Below are 18,888 nucleotides of genomic sequence, written 5' to 3' on the forward strand. Positions count from 1 at the left end.
GGAATGTGGGGGGGGGGGGGCGGGGGGACGCGCTGCTCGCTTGGCACTTTCTCCCGCTGCCCTTTTCCCGGGAATGCACGCGTTTCCGCTGCCGGTTTGGCGGTTTGGCACATGGAGCCATTTCTCCGTGTGGAGCCTTGGATGTCGGCTTTGATCATCACTTCCAGGGAGCTCAGCGGGAGCCTGGCCTGGGGGGGGGCTCCCCACAGCTTTGATTTTCCCCCCCGGGGTGCTTGGCATCCATGGATCTCGCCGCTGGAACAGGGTGAGTGGGAGGATGCTCCAGGAGATGGGGCTGCAATACTGAGCAGCAGCCAGGGAGATGCAGTGTCCACAGAAGCTGGGAATTTTGGGGTCTGGATCCAAAAATGTGGCCCTGAGAACCTGGACAGGGCCATCCTCACTGGGACACCTGCAGAGAGGTTCCAGCCGTGGCACCACAGGTGTGAGGCTTGATCCAAAGCCTTTGCTCATCCAAAGCCTCTGGCACTCCGTGGAGATTCCAGCCTCTCCATCCTGTGCAGGACTTGTTTTTGAGAGCTGGAACCATCCCTGGGTGCTCCTTGTAGGGGTTTTGCCCTTCCCAGCCTTGCTCCGGGGCCATGGGCTTTGGCTGGAGGTGATGGGTCTGAATCCTGGGATAGGCACAGGGAAACAGGGAATCGGGGAGGAAATGGGTGGAGCTGCCCACGAGCCTGATGGGCTCAAGCGATGCCTGTCCTAGAGCTGAGTGTGCACAGGGCCAACAGGACCAGAAAGCCGCCAAGGTGTCCAAGGCTGCTGGGCTGCACTGGGACACTGGGATGTGCAGGCTCTCTGGGATGCACAAGTCTACCAAGATGCACAGGACCACTGGGATACCCAGGGCAACCAAGATGCACAGGATCACTGGGGTGCCCAGGGCAATCAAAATGCCCCGGGACACCAGGATGCCAAGGGCCACCAGGATGCCAAGGGGCACCAGGATGCACAGGGATGCTGGGATGTGTGGAATCACTGGGATGCCCAAGGCCACCAAGATGCCCAAGGACACCAGGATGCACAGGGACATCAGGATGCTTAGGGACATTTCTGGGTGCCCCTGGAATGGGCTGTGCCATGGCTCCCACATCCACCATTCCTGCACACGCCGGAGCTGAGCCATGTGTGGGATCTGTCAGCACTGGCAGCTCTTCCCAGCCCCGGGCGCATCTTGCCGGATCTCGGCTCACGCACCGCTGGAGAGGACTAATCCCTCTTGGATCTCCGCACCTCTCCTTGTGCCGGGGTCGGGTTTGAAGTGTTTCCTCGCATCCATAAAGGCCAGAGCTCGCTCGTGCTCCGGAGGCAGCTAATCCCGAGCCCGCAGGAGCGGCGGATAAAGGAGGATAGGCACGTGACAGCATCCTTGTCTCCCAAACATTCCCCATCTCCCACTCCGAAGTGGGCACTGCGAAGGTGCAGGGGGCTCCCTGCTTGTCCTAGATCTGCCATGGAGACCTTTCCCCCGAATCCAGAACTCTCTCCACTGGCACAGGGACCCTCTCCCCTGAGATGAGGACCCTCTGCCTGCACCTAGGGCCCTCTCCCCCTGGAACAGGGACCCTCTTCCCTGGCTCACGCAGCACCGCACAAATCCCACGCTGGAGAGCTGCGGCGCTGAGGAGGCAGGTAATCCCCTCATCAATAACGGCCTGGAAAAGTGGAATTATATCCCGTCAAGTGGCATTGAATCCTGATAAAAGAGCCGCAGGGATGTTCCACCCCCTTCCCAGCCCCCGCAGCATCCCCTGCTCTGCCAGCACGTGGGACGGGATTGGGACCTCCATCCCTCCGAGGCGCGACGTGCGGCCTCCACCTCCTGGCCCCCCCTCACTGTGCCCTCGGGATGGGGCAGGACCAGCGAAGGGCCGCTGGGATTTGGGACACGGCCGCAGGGACCCCGTGGCCGTAGACCCCCAAGTCCCACCCAGCCGTCTCCATGCTGCTGCCTGGATCCGCGCTGGCAGCCGCGGAGATTTATGGAGAGTGGCAGGGAAGGAGGGCCAGCGGCGGCGTAAACAAGCGTCGCGTTTTCACCTTGTCACCCGCTCCCGGGGCTGTGTCCCGGTGCCACGCAGCTCCCCGCGTCCCCCCTGGATCCACCCGCCCCAGGGCATCCCGTGCCGCGCATCCCACCCGGCACAGGGACCCCCACACCGCGCCCCAGGCTTGGGGACGCGCCAGGAACTCCGAGCGGCTCCGAGTCTTTAATTAATCGAGCGCTAATTGCCTGGAAAACGAGTCATTTAAGTCATGCTGAGGGCGACGCAGCCTGGGGGCCGGAATCGCTCCCCCCGCCCTGGGGACACGGCGTGATCCCACCGGGAAGGGCCGGACCCACCCCGCGCACAGGGACACCCCCTGGAACCCCCCAGGCAGGATCCCGCCGGTGAATCCATCAGGATCACGGGGTGACGCCAGGTTCGGGGGTGTAGTGGCACCTTGGCACGGGGAATTTGGCCCCGAGAACCGGCGTTCACTGATGTCCCTCTCCAGACACCGCCACGGCCGTGGTGGCCTCCGCAGTGCCCACCCCTTCCCTCGCCTTCTCCTTTGATTCCCTCTCTCCAGATTAATTTGAGGATGAACTTGACCCCGCGAGGACCGAAGGATCTGGTGGAGCTCCGGGCTAAGCCAGAGGGGTCACGGTGTTCCCAGGCTGGAGCAGGGAGCACCAAGCGGCGGGGCAAGGAGAGCTCATCCCAATTCCCAGCCCGCCCAGTAAGGCCCGGTGCCGCTTGAACTGGTCGGGGTCGCACCCGAGGAGAGGCGCCCGGAGCTCTCCGGCCGTGCCGGCTGCTTCCCATTCCCCCGGCAGCTTATCCAGCCGGGGTTTATAAATGTTGGAAATTAAGGGCTGGTCCCAAATTCCCTCCTAGGCAACAGTTGCTATGTGAGTTTTATACACAGGCTCCTCGTGATCCGGGAGCGATGAGGAGCTGCCTTTGGATGGAGAGAGCGCGGGTGCTGCAGGGGGGACCTGTCCCCAAAGCCACCCCCAACGCATGCCACCCTCATCTTCTGCTCAAGGAATTGTAAATCTCACCTTCGCGGTCACCACTCCCTTTCCTCGTCGGATTCCAGCGGGGATGTGGGAGCTGTGGGTGCCTCGGCACGTGCCTGATCCCCCCTCCTGGTCCACTCTGACTCACCCCGGCCTCGGAGCCGCCGGGAATTTTCGTTACAATAACAAGGTCTGCGGGCGAATTAATTATTAACATTTATTGTTTAATATTTATACTGCAGCACCGCTCCCGGCGCTGCTCCGGCCTCACCGCCTCCCGCCGCCCGCTGGGGCTCCCGCCGCGGACAATCCCATCCCAGCGGGCACGGCGGGAGGCGGAGCATCCACAGGGATGCTGTAGTGGGGGGTCCTGCCTGGAGACAAAGCTGAGCCGGTTCAGGGTCCCACTGGACCCCTCCGAGCCGCCTTGGGTCCGTATTCTCATCCCACAGTGGTCATTGTGCATGCTGGGAGCATGGACGTGAGCAGAAGTGCTGGATGAGGTTGATGGGCCCTTCCTATGTTTTTGGGGTCCTCAAGGTTGCCCCCAAGGCCAGGCTGGGGAGGAGTGGGTCTGCACTGCCATTTGGGATGAGTACGTGTGGCATTGGCCCACTAAGCAGGGGCCGCGGCCTTTGCCGGCCCTCCCAGGGCACCAGTGGGGATTAAAGCTCCAACCTGAGCTCCCGGGAAGTGCTCAGGCCGGATTCCCCCCAGGACACACTCTCCGGGAGCCCAGAAGCCAAGGGGGTGGCCTCCGTGACGGGACACTGCAGAACAGAGTTGGAGACTGTTGGACCACATTCCCTGTGCTTTCTCTCCCTGTGCCCTGGCGCACGTCAGGAACACCCCAGGATTTAGGTCTGACCCCCTTTTTGTGCTCTGCTCCTCCCAGGGACCCCCTCCCGCGACGTCCTCCTGGTCTCAGCCATCATCACCGTCAGCCTTAGCGTCACCATCGTCCTCTGCGGGATCTGCCAGTGGTGCCAGCGGAAAATGGTGAGTGTCCGCCTTCCCTCCCGCCTTCCCGGCATCCCGGCGCGCCCCCCACGCCGCCGGCCAGGGGGCGATTCCCTCTTCCAGGGCAGCAGCCAAGCGGAGGCAGCTCCCCGGAGCTGCCGGCTGCAGCTTTTATTTGGGCTTTTCCGGATGTGCTAATGAAATGTTTGGGCGAAACTGTTTGTGTGGCACAAAGGGAAGTTTCCAAATATATGGATATATATTGGTGACGAGCCGGAACGAGCTGGCCCCTGTCCTGCTGGGCACGCTCCTGCCTGGAAAAGCCCCGTGGGAAGGCGGCCAGCCCGTCCCTGGCAGCGCCGGGCGCCGTGAGCCATTCCTGCCACCCGCTGTGCATCCCTCCTTCCCTCCCCGACTGCCACCGGGGGCTTGGGACGGCGCTCCCGCCCGCCCCGCATCCTTCCTCCTCCTCCTCCTGCTCCTCTCCCGGGAGCAGGACGCGCTCGGCCACGTTTCCTTCGCCATCGGAATCGAATCTGGGTCAAGTGCTGCGATGGCAGCGGCGCTTCCCGCCAGGGAGATGCCCACCCCCAGCCGTGGGAAGGCAGCATTCCCTTGGGAATGGGAGAAGGGGTCCGCACGGCGGTGAGGCAGCGGGAGGGCGGTGGGTGGGAAGGGCCCTTCCAGGTGCCACGCAGGGGATGGCGAGAGAGAGCTGGCGGGGGGGAAAAGGCATTGGAAAGGAGGAGGCTGGAGCTGGCAGAGGAACAAAGAAGTGTGAATTGGCCGGGAAGGCGCATCCCAACCGGCCCTCGACAGCACCCGGAGCTGGAGCGGCTGTGTGGGAATGACGGCCAAGCCTGGCCGGCCGGCTCCGGGCCCGGCCTCCGCTGCCGTGTCCCCACGAGCCCCGAGCCGCTGCAGCTGGGGACACGGATGAGCGCAGGGCTGGGGGATGATTCCCTCCGGGATGGCCTGTGAGCATCCAGCGAGGTCAGGCACCCTCGTGCCTCCCGCAGGATTAGCCCAGGGACATCCAAGGAGGTCCAGGTGTTTCCCTACGGCTCCTGGCATCATCAGCCCTTGGGCATCCAAGGAGATCCAACAGCTCCTGACAGGACTAGCCAATGTGAATCCAAGGAGGTCCAGGTGTGTTTCCCTGCAGCTCCCAGCAGCATTAGCCCTCGGGCATCCAAGGAGATCCAACACCCCTGCAGCTTCTGGCAGAATCAGCCCTTGGAATCCAAGGAGGTCCAGGTGTTCCCCTGCAGCTCCTGGCAGGATTAGTCAATGGACATCCAAATTCAAACATCCCTGAAACTCCCAGCAGGATTAGTCCATGGGCATCCAAGGAGGTCCAGGTGTTCCCCTGCAGCTCCTGGCAGAATTAGCCCATGGCTGCCCAAGGACACTGTGCTGAGGGTCCAGGTATCCCAGCAAGCCAAGGATTCACTCCATGTGGATATGAAGAGGCTGGGAAGAAGGAGAAAAGAGAAACATTCCCATTCCATGGGCAGGCAGGGTCAGGCCTACCTCCTGAGATCCAGGACAGTGGGATGGAAGGGCTGGTTCTCCACCCCATCCTGCTCCAGCAGCTGTTCCCATCCCACCTCATCCACCTGGCACTGCATGGAGCATCCTTGCTCCCAATTGTTGGATAATTGGCATTAATTGGCTCCTGCCCACCCTGGCTCAGAGCAGCGCTCGGAACCTGCCGGAGTGCCCTGATTACCAGCCCCAGTTTGGAGCCAGCTCCAGCTTCATTATCCTGTGGCAGCACATCCCTGGCTGGGAAAGGTGAACTCAATTAATTCAGGCCCAATTAGGCCTAAAATTATCCACTGCTTCCCAGTGAGGCCATGGGATGGGATGCTGGTGGCTGTGGCCATGCTGTCCTTGGGGTGATGCAGGGCATGAGTCCCCAGGGACCAAGGGATGGAGCCTGGAGACCATAAGGGAAAGGGCAAAATCCAGATCAAATTCTCAAAGTGGTGACAGCTCCCATCTTCCACTGCGATACTCCAGGGGTCCTCTGCGACCCCCTGACCCCCCTCTCCTCTCTCTTCCACAGGGAAAGCGTTACAAGACTTCCCTGGAGACTGTGGGAACTCCAGATTCCAGCCGAGGCCGCAGCGAAAAGAAAACCATCAAGTAGGTGCCAGGAAGGGGGGGGGAGAGGAAGGACAGAGGTGGCCATCCCTTCTCCCAGTGGGAGAGGGGCTCCGGGAGACTGGGAGAGCTGGTGGGTGTCTCCAGCATCCTCGTGTATCCCACTGCGCCGTGGGCACAACAGAGTCACGGGAACATCGGCGTGGGTGTCCCAGGGATGCTCCAGGCCTGGGTGTGTGGATTCTGAGCTCTGCCCGGCGGGGCTGGAGTGGCTCTGCATCCCACGGGCATTCCATGGAGAAAGGAGAGCCAAGCTGGGGCATCCCACGGCACTGGGTAGGAGGCTGGAAGCTGAGAGCATTCTCCCGGGCATCCCAGATCCAGCACTGCCTCTGCACACCCTCTGCAGGCCTCCAGGGAGGAGGGAGCTGGACCACCAGGAAGGAGAAAGCTCCTGCCTGGAATAAGCCTATGGAAAACTTCCTCCCATGGCTGGCCTGGGTGTTATCAGGGTGCAGGGGCACCTGGACGGCTGCTCCCAGCCAACCAGGATGAGCTGGGAATGGAGGGGAAAGCACATCCCACCTGACGTCATGGCACGAGCAGCTTTCCCAAACTCCAGCACATTCCATACAGCCAGGTTCCACCCGGAGCTGCAGGTGGGCACTGGAGACTCTTCCAGTCTCCCAGCACCAGCAGGGAGTTGCTGGGCCCCCCAGCCCCTGGCACGCAGCTTCAGTGGCTTCCCAGAGCCAGGAGGTCCAGGTTCTGTGCTGGCAGCAGGCCGGTTCCATGGGAAGGGATCTGCAAGGGAAGGGATCCAGAAGGAAAAGGATCTGCAAGGGAAGGGATCCAGAAGGGATCCCCAACGTGCAGCAGTGTCAGGGTTAACCAAGCCCTTCCAGGACCTGGATGCTGAGCAGGCTCGGACACATGGACACGCTTGCCGAGGGCGCACGGACACACATCTGGGAATGCCGTGCAGGCACTGCACTCGCCAACACCTCCGTCACCCGCCACATCCTTCTCTCCTTCCCAGTCGGTGGAGCCGCCCGCTCCTGTCTCTCCGCAGCTCTTTCCATCCTTCCATCCATCCTTCTGTCCGTGCCCGTGTGTGTGTGTGTGCTGGTGTCCGAGGGGTGGGCTCCCTGTCTCTCTCCGCAGGATCCTGGCGCTCCGGGGGCGGAGGGCTGCTTTTCCTTCTCTCTCGCAGGAATTCAGCTTCTCTCTCTTGTATTTCCCTTTTCTTTCTCCCCCGGAATCCGGCCGCTGTAGCGATCTAGACAGAGACTTTTGGAATAACAATGACAACACAGTGCAGCAGAAATGGAGTTCCTACCCTCCCAAGGAGTTTATCCTAAACATTTCTCCTTACGCTCCGTACGGTGATCCGCGCCTTTCCCTCAAGTGAGTCTCTCCTTACCGAGTTTGCTCCGTGTAGTGAGTATATGGGCAGCACCCACTCGCCTTCCTCCTCTTCCTCCCCCTTTCCCTCCTCCTTCTCCTCCTCCTCTTGTTCCCGGGCTCCCCGCACGCCACCCCATGGGCCGTCCCATGGAGACGAGCAACCCCTCCTTCCCGCATTCCCGGGGCCGGCCGGGATCTCCCTCCAGGACGGGGTTGCGCGTTGGGGGCACCCCCTCGGTGCGGGGACGGGTCCCCCCGGGGCTGGGCTGCCGGCGAGCGGGACCCTCCTTCCCGACCCCTCTCCCCCTCCGCCCTTTCTCTTGGATGTTTTGCCGAGGCCCCTGCGCACCCCGCGGCCAGGATCCCCCCCTTTTTTTTTGCAGTGCTGATGTCTCTCTTTCTCTCTCTGTCTGTCTGTCCGTCTCTTGTCCGTCTGCCCCCTCCGGCTCTGTCGCCCTCCCCTCATTCCCCGACGGCTCCCCACGTTTTCTACGTCCATCCGTGTGTCCGTCCGGCTCCTTTCGTGTCTGTCTGGGGGGGTCCGGCCGCCGGCCCGGCCCAGTGGCTCTCTGTTATCAGGGGCCAAACTGACGGCGTCGGCCGCCGCCGGGTTGTCCGGGGACCGCGACGGCCGGCCCGGGGACAAGCAGAGGCTCGGCGAGGATGGAATGAGGAGCAGCGTGTCCGCCCACAGCGAGCCCGGAGCTGGAAAGGCGGCACGGGGCCGCTGGCACACGGTGCAGAGCCACTTGGCTGCAGGGAAGCTCAGCCTGTCCAAGTGAGTGAGCACGGCACGGCACGGTCCGGCACGGCACGGCCACGGCCGGCAGGCCCGGGGCCCGCTCCCCGCTGCGGATGCGCTCGGATGGGGGCCACTGACAGGTCCCCGGGGCCGCCAACAGGTCCCCAGGACCACCGTGCCGAGGGAGAGGAGGCGTTTCCCGTTCTCCCAGCGGTGTTTTGGCTCAGGGGCAGCAGAGGAGGCAGCCGGGCAGGAGCAGCACCTTTGGGTGCTGTCCCCAGCGCTGAGGGTGGCCCTGCCCCGTCCCGGTGGGAAGCGGCTCAGCGTTCCCAGCTCGGCTTCTCAGGGCAGGCAGCGCTAGCCCGGCGGTGTCCCAAAGGCAGGAGGTGCTGTCCCATGCTCTCAGCCCTCAGGGACAATCAGGGACAGTGTGTGGCATCTTCCCCCCCATGCGCTCCCTTGACCCCCGGCACAGCCACCGGACCCGGCGCCGGCACCACCACTTGATGCCGAGAAAAGTTGGGGAAAGTCCAGGACCGATCAGATTCAGGGAAAATCCGAGCTCTGCCAGGCTCTGCGGGACTCCAGGCCGGGGTGGGGGTCTCGGCGAGACCCTTCACTGCTGGCAGCGCCGTGGCTCTGGCGGGGGGTGACGGGGGCGTGCCGGCTGTGGGCTCCGTCCGGCATTCCCGGTCTCTGCTCCGGTTCTCCGCGCTGGGATGTGGCAGCCGGGGGGTCCCGGCAGCAGCGCCGGCACTCCGGGACAGCTCGGTGACACCGCCCCTTCGGCGTGAGGCTGCTGCGCTCCAGCCGGGCACTGGGAAGCAGGAGGGAGAGGCGAGGAAAAGCGGGAGCGGCGCAGCCTTCAGCCGTCCCCTCGCTGGGAATCCGGAGAGACGGATAGGATGGAGCAAGGCGGCAAGGGCAGGGTTAAGGGGACGTGGCGGAGACCCCTGTTTTCCAGCATCCCCTTGGCGCAGCGCCGCCGGGATCGGGGGCGGCCGGGGCTCCGGGCCGAGGGTCTGGCAGTGCCGGTGCCAGGGGATCCATCCGGGCACGGGCAGGGCGCGGCGCCGCCTGGCAAGGCGCTGGAGGATCTCGCGCCTCCAGCTGGCGCGGGGCCGACAGGAGCCAGATTTAGTTTCCTGTGACTGAGAGGTTGTAAATTGAACTAATTTAGGATTCGATAGGAAAACGAAAGGAGGTCGGCGGCAGCGCGGAGTGGGGGGCGGCAGCGTCCGGGCAGTGCCTTTGGCCCCGGTCGTGGGGCTCCGTCCATACTAGCTCTCCGCTCCTCTCCACTCCCTTCCCTCCTCTCTCTCTTTCTCCCACCTTTCGCTCTCTCTTCACCTCCTTTTTTTTTTTTTGGTTTATTTTTTTGGAGCTGTCTATCCCTCCCCGCTCCTCTGTCCCCGCTGCTGGCATTGCACGCTGGCACAGCTTCGCCCCGCGGTCCCGGCCGGCAGCGCCCGGACGGGGACAGGGTCGGGGGCTGCTGCTCAAGGCCACTCCTCGGTGCCAGGCGGTGGTCCCGGGAGGACTTTCCTCCCCTGATGTCGTGGCCACGAGCTTCCCGGGCTGCCGTGGGCAATCCGGCGCGGCTGCATGGGCTGCGCCACGCATGTGCTGCATGGCCAGCGCCGCTTCCTTGGGGCATTCCGCTGCTCTCTCCGCTCCGCCGCCCACACGAAGCCCGTCCGCCCCGGGCTCTGTGTCCCACCAGAGCTGCGTCCCCCAGTCCCATGATCTCCCACCCCGGTTGGAGCCTGGCTTGGCCCTGGGGACGCCTCGCTGGAATGTCACCACCACGGGGGTTCGGCCCCCGCCGCGGCGCTGCGGGATTCCCCCCTTCCCGCAGCGTCCAGCACGGAGGGGATGGGACGCCGAGGCCCCGCGGCGCCGCTGCTGGGTGCTGGGCTGGACTGGGAGGGACTGGGACGCTGGGATGGGCTGGCTGGCAGCACGTGAGCGGGCGCCACGGGATTTGCCTCCACGCAGCAGCCTAATTATCCCGCAGAGCAGGTCGGCCGGCGTGCTGGGAAGGCGCTGGCGGAGCGGCGGCCGCGGGAGCGGGTGGGCATCCGGCCCTGGCGAGCCCCCCGGGAGGCAGGATGGTGGCGGCCCGAGCCCCCCGTGCCGCCGGCAGGGCCGAGCCGCGGGCGAGAGGCGGAGGATCCGGGCGCTGCCCCAGCTGGCTCCCGCCGGAGCGCTCCCTGCGCTGGGGCATCTTCTCTCTAACTCTCTTCTTTTCCTTCCTCCAATTTTGCCCCTTCACCTTCTTCTCCTTTCTCTCCTCTCCTCTACCCTTCCTCTCCCTAAGTTTCGAGGACTCCACCCTGTCCACAGCCACTACCCTTGAGTATATCCCCACCTCAGCAGGCGATCCCAAATTCCAGAGGCCCCGCACGCTCGTGCGCCAGCAAAGTCTGCAGCAGCCCCTGAGCCAGCACCAGCGCGCCAACCACAGCCAGCCCACCACCAGCCAGAGCCTGGGCCACCTCCAGGCCCACAGCGGCTCCTCCGCCGCCGCCGCCAACTCCCGGGGCTCCCGCGGCGGCCCGGTGCGCCAGGGCACAGCCGCCGGCTCCAAGCAACGGATGGCCGGGGGCAGGAGCCGCTCCAACCCCGGCAGCTGGGACCACGTGGTGGGGCAAATCCGCAACCGCGGCTTGGACATGAAGTCCTTCCTGTAAGTGTGCGTTTGCCATCACTACCCTCTGCATTCTCCTCTCCACCCCGTCCATTCCTCTCTCCATCCCTTCCCCTCTTTGGCTCTCTCTGCTCCATCACTCTCCATCACCCTCTCATGTGCTCTGTCCTTTTGCTCTTTTGCTCTCTCCACCCCTCTCTCCATTGCTCTCCTCTGCTCCTTTGCTCTCTCCATTCCCTCTCCATCCCCCTCTGCTCTACTCCTTCCTTCTGCTCATCCCTCTCTCCTCTGCTGCTTTACTTGCCCCGGCACGGCTGCTCATCTGTCACCCCCTTGGGGACGTGCTGCCCATGGCCTTTGGGAAGGTCTATGTCCCTCCCCGGCTCACGGGGGGCTCAGGGAAGGGCACGTGCCCTTCCCCAATGTGCTTTGCCATGTCCCTGGCCATCCCCTTCCATCTCCAGGGACGGCCACCAGCGAGGTCCCCAGGGAGGGACATTGTCCCGAGTTGCCACGGTGAGGGTGGCCGTGTCTCCCGTGCTGGGTGACCGTGAGTTGGGCCCCGATGTCATTCCCAGCCAGAGGAGCCGTGGGATCTCTAATCCGCCTTAACCCCATCTCCTCCACTGGCGCTGGATTTCCAGCATCAAACCCCGGGGATTAATCCGAGTCCCGTGTTGTCACCCTATCTCGGCACATGACATTGTCCCTCCTCTGCAGAGCTGGGCCCCCCGGCTCCATCTTCTCTTGGATTCTCCAGCTCCTCCCTGGCCCTTGTTTGCCCCCTGGCACCCTGGAAAAAGGAATGCTGAGGTCCCAGCTTTGCCTTCTGCAGGCTGGTGGCATTTGGAGGGGATGCAGGACTGACCCTGCCCTCCATGGGCTGACACTTCCTACATCAGGATTAGATGAGACACACAAATTTGGGTGCCCATCCCACCCCGTCCTGCTCTGGTGAGAGGGTTGAACCTTCCTCCAGGCACCCTCGGGTGCACTGCCCACGATCCCCTCTCTGCTCTACCCTCTCCCAGGTTCCTCCCAGCTCCATTTCCTGCCTTCCCGATGTGGAGCTGCGGCTCACCAGCCATCCCAAGGGTCACGTTCTCCCTGTTTACCCAGCGCGGTGCTGGTTCCAGCCTGACTTGGCGGAGAGGGAGCAGCCGCAGAGCCCAGACGTGCCGAGTCAGCGCTGCTTCCCAGCGGAGGAGCCGCTGTCATTTCCCACCGCCTCTTTCCCCATCCATCGATTTTTCTTTCGCTCTTTCACCCCGTTCACCCTCCCCGGCGCCGCGGCATAAATGCAGTTACAGACCGGGGCGAGGACCTGGAGAGGTCAAAGAGCCCGGCCATGGCACCGCCAATACCTTCCTCCATGGAATGATGCTGGCACCTCTCTGCTGTCACGCTCTCCCTCATTCCCAGCCCCTCCAGGCATCTTCCCCCCCCCCCCCCCCCCCCTTCATTAGGATTTTGGCATCCTCCCTTCCCGGACCGGTGGAGGAGAGGGACAGCGCGGGTATCCACGCCTGCCGGGCTCCCTGGAGCCGGCGCCTTTCTCCCCACAGCCCAGTGCGCCCATCCCGGCCACCGTCACCTCGCAGGAGCCGGCGGGGAGAGCCGGGGTCCCCTTGCCGCCAGGGGTCCGCGGGACGCCGCCGGCTCCTGCCGGTTCCCTGCCTGATGCTGTGTTCTCCTCTCTCTTTCTCTCTTTCTCCCGCTGCCGGCGGGGCCGCCCGGGCAGGGAAGGCCGGATGGTGGTGCTATCCCTGGTTTTGGGACTCTCAGAGCAAGATGACTTTGCCAATATTCCCGACCTGCAACCCGCTGGGACGCAGCCGAACCAGGCGAACGCTCAGGGGGACAAGAGGTATGAGCGAGGACGAGGCCAGTCCCGCAGGAGGAGGAGACGAGGGCCTCACCCAGGGTGGAGGAGGAGGAGGAGGAGGCTGGCCTCGTGGAGCGCGAAGGTTGGAGCGGCACAGGGTGGCCCAGCGGGCACCGGGACGTCTGAGCTCTCCCCGGCACCGGCACCCGCGGTTCTGCCTCTGGAGCAGCGGCACCGAGAGGACCCCCATCCCTTCCTCCTCCCTCCTCCCTCCTCCCTCCCCCTCCTGCCCTTTCCGGCCCTGGCTGCATGCAGGGAGGGGGGGCGGGGGGACACGCTCAGGGACAGGGGGACACGGGGGGTACCCCCCAAGCGATGCCGCATGGGCTGAGCCGCGTTCCATCCCGACACGCTGCTGCCACCTCCATCCCGGCGGGATGGGCAGCTCCCCTGGGGATCCGGAGACACCGCTGTGGTGGCAGGGGGGCAGAGCGAGCGCCACAGGCCGGGAGGATGCCGTATCCCCCGTTCTCCTCCAGCACGGCACGGCCCCTCGCCTCCGGCTGCTCCCCGCATTCCCGGCGTGCCGCAGGCTCGGCAGCGCATCCACCCCGGCACCGGCGCCCGACCGCGGCCACTGGCGCTGGCTGGCAGAGGCAGAGGGTCCGTGCGCCGCCGGGAGCGGGTGTTCATCCCCTCCGGAGCGGGGAGGAGGTGTGAAGCCGGCGGGCGCTGCCTCCCCGTGTGCTCGGCGTGCGGATGAACTGGCACCGTTCTCGCCCGCCGGCTATTTTTACCTTGCTCGGCTTGGTTTCGCTCCATCTTTTAGCACTTCCCTCCCCGGCGTCGCGCTGCGCAGCCGGTCCCCGCCGGGAGCACCGGCAGCCCGTGCCGGCCGCCGGCTGCCCCGTGCCGAGGGGACGGGGACGTGGGACACGGCGGGTGGGTGGCTGTGCCGCAAGACCCCGCTCCCCGCTTGCCGCAGCTGCCTGCTCCGAAACCCCATCCCAGCACATGCATGGCATTCCCCACCTCCATCCCTCCCGCTCCTCGTTCCCTGGACTCCGCAGGACGTGGCGGGATCAGCCGGCGGAGGGGACGCGCTCCGGCAGCCTCGGCTCTCTCCCGCCCCCCGACGCTGCCGACCACCCGCTCTTTTTCCTCAATACATCTCCTCCATCCCTGTTTCGCAGCTTCTTCCTTCCAGCCTGTCCCCGGCGGCTCCAGCTCGGCGCCTCGGCGTGTCTCCTGTCCCGGCGACTCCGTCTGTCCGTCCACCCGCCCCGCTCCTCTCTCCCATTCCCTCCCGGCAGGCCGGCGCTGGACGACGCTGCTCCTCCTTTCTTTTGCTCTCTCCCGCTCTCTCTCCCGCTATCTGTGACCTCTGCCGGCATTCCCGGCTCCACCGGCGCCTCCTCGCTCAGCGGCCCCGCCGCCGGCTCCTCCACCTTCATTTTCCCTGGTTTTAACCTAATTTTGCCTCCCCAGCTGCCTCGACCTCTCCAGTCCTTCCTGGGTGCCATCCCGTGTGTGCGTGTGGGTGTTCCCATCGCCCCTCCATGTCCCCTCCCCGTGTGTCTGCGTGTGCTTGGCGTGGTGGCGCGTGTCAGTGGCATGTTGTGGCTTCCCGTGTGTCCCTGCGCCTCTCAGTCCGTCTGGTGGTTTGTCACCGTGTCCCAGTTCGGACAGGAGCCGTGGCGGGGGGGTGGGAGCATCCCGGGCTGCCTGTCCCCTCCGCCACGCGCCTGTGTCCCGTTGTCCCCGTGCCTCGTGGCAGCGTGGCCTCGGCGCATTCCCGCCTGTCTCCATTGCTGCTCTGTCCGTCTGCCTCCCACCGCTCCCGGCTGCCCACCTTGCCCGGCACTGTTCCCAGGAGCCACCGTGCGTGGGGACAGCCAGGACAGTGATTCCAGAGGTGTCTCAGCCACAGGGAAGTGGGGCAGGGGGCAGGGAGCCCACGTGGAGCGCCCGTGGGTGCCTGGCACCCACCGGGATAAGAGGGTGTTGGTGTGTGAGGAGCAGCCAGAGCCGTGGGTGCTGTGGGGACTATGCTGTCCCTGCCATCGCCGTGGGATGTGGCCAGGGGGATCTGCTGCCGTGCCCTAAAGGTGCCAGGCCACCAGCTGGCTCTGGGACAGGGCCAGAACGCTGGCGGGCTGCAGCCACCGCGTGTCCCGGCAGCGTCCGTCGGGCGCTGGCACAGCGCAGGCTGAGTATCCGCTGGCAGAGGGCGCCCGGGAAGGCCCTCGCTGTCTCACCCTCGGCTCCCGGCCCCTCTCCTCCAAGGCCTCTCTTCCTGCAGGTTGCCGGCCGGTGGGAAGGCTGGGAATGCGGCACCGGCACCAGGGCAGCCGCCGCACGATGAGTCCGACCGCAAGACGGAGCCGCACTCCTCCGTCTCCGACCTGGTCAACTCCCTGACCAGCGAGATGCTCATGGTGGGTGGGTGGGGTGCGCTGGGTTTGGGGGTCTCCACGCTCGGTATCCAACCCTCCCAGCTCTTCCCTGCGCCATCCACAAGCGCTCCGGCACGTCCCTGCCCGCTGTGCCAAGTCCCCGTCGGCCGAGCCGACGCGCCGCGGACGTGTCCCCCAGGCTGGCACGAGGGAGCGAGCGGTGCTGGACACGTGAGGGATGCGCTGTCAGGAGGAATTTGGCTAATTGGAGCTCCCGTTCCGCGGGACGAGTGGCGCCGAGCCAGGAGCCGTCGGAAGCGGTGGGGGCAGCAGGAAGCCGGGGAGAGGCTGATGTCCCCTGACAGCTGGCGGGGCTGGGGTCTGGGGGATGGGGGTCGGGTCCCCGCCAGTCCCCGGCACTGCGCTCACCCCCCTCCTCTGCCCCGCTCCCGCAGCTCTCCCCAGGCTCCGAGGATGACGAGGGCCACGAAGGCGTCAGCCGGGAGAACCTGGGCCGCATCCAGTTCAGTGTCGGCTACAACTTCCAGGAGTCCACTCTGACTGTGAAGATCATGAAGGCACAGGAGCTGCCGGCCAAGGACTTCAGCGGCACCAGCGACCCTTTCGTCAAGATCTACCTGCTCCCCGACAAGAAGCACAAGCTGGAGACCAAGGTCAAGAGGAAGAACCTCAACCCACACTGGAATGAGACCTTCCTCTTCGAAGGTATGGATTGGGATGGCTGGAGGGGATCAGAGAGGATCATGGGACCCTCCTGGGGTTCAGCTCAGCTCAAGCCACCAGAGTGGTGGCTGGTGGTGCTGTGATGGGTTGGCCAAGCCACTGAGGCCAGGCTGGATGTGCATCCCATAAAGGGGATGTAGGGGAAGGTTTGGAAGGTTCTGTGTCCCCAGGGGTGGGGGCAGATGTGGGAATTAACGTGGCAGCAGCTCCTTGTACCATGGGTTGCTCCCCATCCTCTGCCTGGTGCCAGGGTCTTGCCACCAGCACAGGAAGGGTGGAGCAGTCCAGGAACTGCTCCTCATCTCCTTTGGCTTTTCCATCTCTGTCACAGGGTTCCCCTACGAGAAGGTGGTGCAGCGGGTGCTGTACCTCCAGGTCCTGGACTATGACCGCTTCAGCCGCAACGATCCCATTGGAGAGGTGTCCATCCCTCTCAACAAGGTGGACCTGACCCAGATGCAGACCTTCTGGAAGGACCTGAAGCCCTGCAGTGATGGCAGTGTAAGGCCCTGGGCGCTCCCATCCCCCTGGGGAGGGGAGGTGAATCCCTGCCCTGCAGTGTTCCAACAGGACCACCCCCCATCACAACAGGGACATTTTCTGCTTCAACATCTGACAGAGATTTTTCTCCTCCCAAATTTTATATTAAGTAGCCCAAAGTCTCATTGTGGGTCAAATCAAACTGTTTCAGGTAGACCTAAAATGAAAGTTTTTTCCTTCTCCTGCCTCCAGCAAGACCAGAAAATGTCCCACTGGGGGCGGCCCCATTTCCTCCTGCCCTGATTTTCTGTGCCTTCCCAAACCCCACCCTTGGGGTGCTCTGGTGGGGGTCCTGTGCCAGCACTCAGCTCCCACAGAGGAGCTCTGGGGGGCGTAGGTATCCTCAGGGAACATGTGTGTCCTGCAGGGAAGCCGTGGGGAGCTGCTGCTGTCGCTGTGCTACAATCCCTCAGCCAATTCCATCGTGGTGAACATCATCAAGGCGCGGAACCTCAAAGCCATGGACATCGGGGGCACCTCAGGTACGGCGCAGGCTGGCCCTGATCCTGGGTGGCATTCCCTGGCTCCCATCCTGGGCTGAGAGTGGCTCCTCTCCCGCCAGATCCCTATGTGAAGGTGTGGCTGATGTACAAAGACAAGCGGGTGGAGAAGAAGAAGACGGTGGTGATGAAGAGGTGCCTGAACCCCGTCTTCAACGAGTCCTTCGCCTTCGACATCCCCACGGAGCGGCTGCGCGAGACCACCATCGTCATCACCGTCATGGACAAGGACAGGCTGAGCCGCAATGATGTCATTGGCAAGGTGGGTGACACGCTGAGGGACACCCAGGTAGGAACTGGGGACAGCCAGGCCCGGGGCTGCCGGTGCCTGGTGCCATCTCCAGCATGGAGCGCAGTGCGAATCCCTCGTGCTGGGTGTCACGGCCACAGAGGGCCGGAGCTCTCCAGAAAGGCAGGGATGGAGGGATGGAGGGTGGGGAGCCACACCGGGATGGATCGCACCCTCTGGGATTGCTCATGGGGACAGAGCAGTGGAATTATCCATGAAATCACCCAGCTCATCGTTAGCGCAACGATGACAAATGAGCACCATAATCTCCATCCATGATCCCCAAATGCTGTGCTGGGGTCGGGACAACTCAGCAGTTGGGATAAATCCATTCAATAAATCCCCGGATCAGCATTGCAGACTGCCGGGCAGGGGCGGAGGTGGCAGCATCCCCAGTGTGGGCACATCCAAGAGCCCGATTCCAGGGATGGACAGGCAGTGGCCACGATATCCCACTCTCCGTTAAAACCCCGCCGTGGCCTGAGGCTCGCTAATCACTTTTGATGGCATAATTAGCAGCGAGCTCTGCTCCATCCCAGCTTCCCGGCGATGATCCGCGGAGCCAGAGCTGTGGCACCGGCTCCCCGAGGTGGCAGCAGCAGCAGTGAGAGCTGGCACACGCGCTTTTCCGCGGAGCCATATGGAAAATTGAGGGATAAAAATAGCCCGGCCCCGTGCCGAGCCGGAAAAGCGGGGCTGGAGCAGTTTGGGGGTGAAGGCGTCAGTGCCGGGCAGCGGGATGGGGATGGAGAGGCGGTGGTGGCTCCAGGGTTGCGTTTCCCGCAGATTTACCTGTCCTGGAAGAGCGGTCCCGGCGAGGTGAAGCACTGGAAGGACATGATCGCCCGCCCGCGGCAGGCGGTGGCACAGTGGCACCAGCTGAAGGCCTGAGCGCCCCCGAACCGCGGGCTCGGGGTCCCCCTTCCCAGCTCCCAGCCCCTTCCCGCGGTGCTCCCGGCCAGGGACCGGCGGGACAGCGGCCTGGCTCGCGGGAACCCTGCGGGAGGACGGGCACGGAGCCCCCCCGAGCCCCCGGGTTCGCCTCTCCCTGGGGTGCGGGGGGTGCGGAGCCACCCCCAATCCCGGCCCGAGGAGGTGCCAGAAGCGATGTCCCCCCCATCCCTATTCCCACCACGGGGCAGGACTTCTGCGAGTGCTTCCAGCCCCGCTCCGGGAGCCCCTCGGCCCCTCCCCGGCCTCGCCCCCCCGCCCTCCCCCCCCAGTTTCAGGGGGTCAGGCTGCGGGTGCAAGAGGGACCCTCCTCCCTCCCCTTTCAGCTCCATAAAATCTCTCGGAGCCGCCAGCGGAGCCACGGAGCCCCCCTGCCCCGCCTCCTCCCCCCGCGCCCCCCTCGAGTCTCTCGGGGCGGGCGGGGGACACCGAGGGGAGGGGACAGCCCCTTTTCCTGGGATCGGAAGCCATGACACAGTTCCTTATCCAAAGCGGGCTCCTTCGTGCACTGCCTTCAGCCGGGTTCGATGCTTTACCTCCGTCTTGGGTTTCGGCGGGAGCGGGGGGTCCCTAAGCCGCCCTGGGGACCCCGGTCCTGCCCTCCCTCCCAGCCCGGGCTGGAAGGGGCCCCTCGGGGGAATGCAGAGCTCCACAGGGTCCCCTTCCAGCCGGGCTGATCCGGGCGCCGGGGCTGCCCCGGGAGCTCCGTGCCCACCCCTGGGGATAAAGGGTGGAGCGAGCGCTGTTGTC

General features: G+C 64.6%; 1 protein-coding gene across 1 annotated transcript; it reads left to right on the plus strand.

Moving 5' to 3' along the window:
* Positions 1–3,523: 3,523 nt before the first annotated feature.
* Positions 3,524–18,078, plus strand: SYT7 (synaptotagmin 7; the record flags this gene model as incomplete). Its single annotated transcript, XM_084208729.1, has 13 exons — positions 3,524–3,620; positions 3,921–4,024; positions 6,057–6,136; positions 7,370–7,501; positions 8,064–8,279; positions 10,564–10,932; positions 12,635–12,760; positions 15,021–15,156; positions 15,570–15,840; positions 16,190–16,359; positions 16,766–16,880; positions 16,961–17,160; positions 17,974–18,078. The coding sequence occupies 13 exons, from the start codon at positions 3,524–3,526 to the stop codon at positions 18,076–18,078; spliced, it is 2,121 nt and encodes a 706-aa protein (XP_084064855.1).
* Between the last annotated feature and the right edge of the window lie 810 nt (positions 18,079–18,888).

This window comes from Fringilla coelebs (genome assembly GCF_963513975.1).
Source record: "Fringilla coelebs genome assembly, chromosome: 6".
In the NCBI taxonomy this organism is placed as follows: Eukaryota; Metazoa; Chordata; class Aves; order Passeriformes; family Fringillidae; genus Fringilla; species Fringilla coelebs.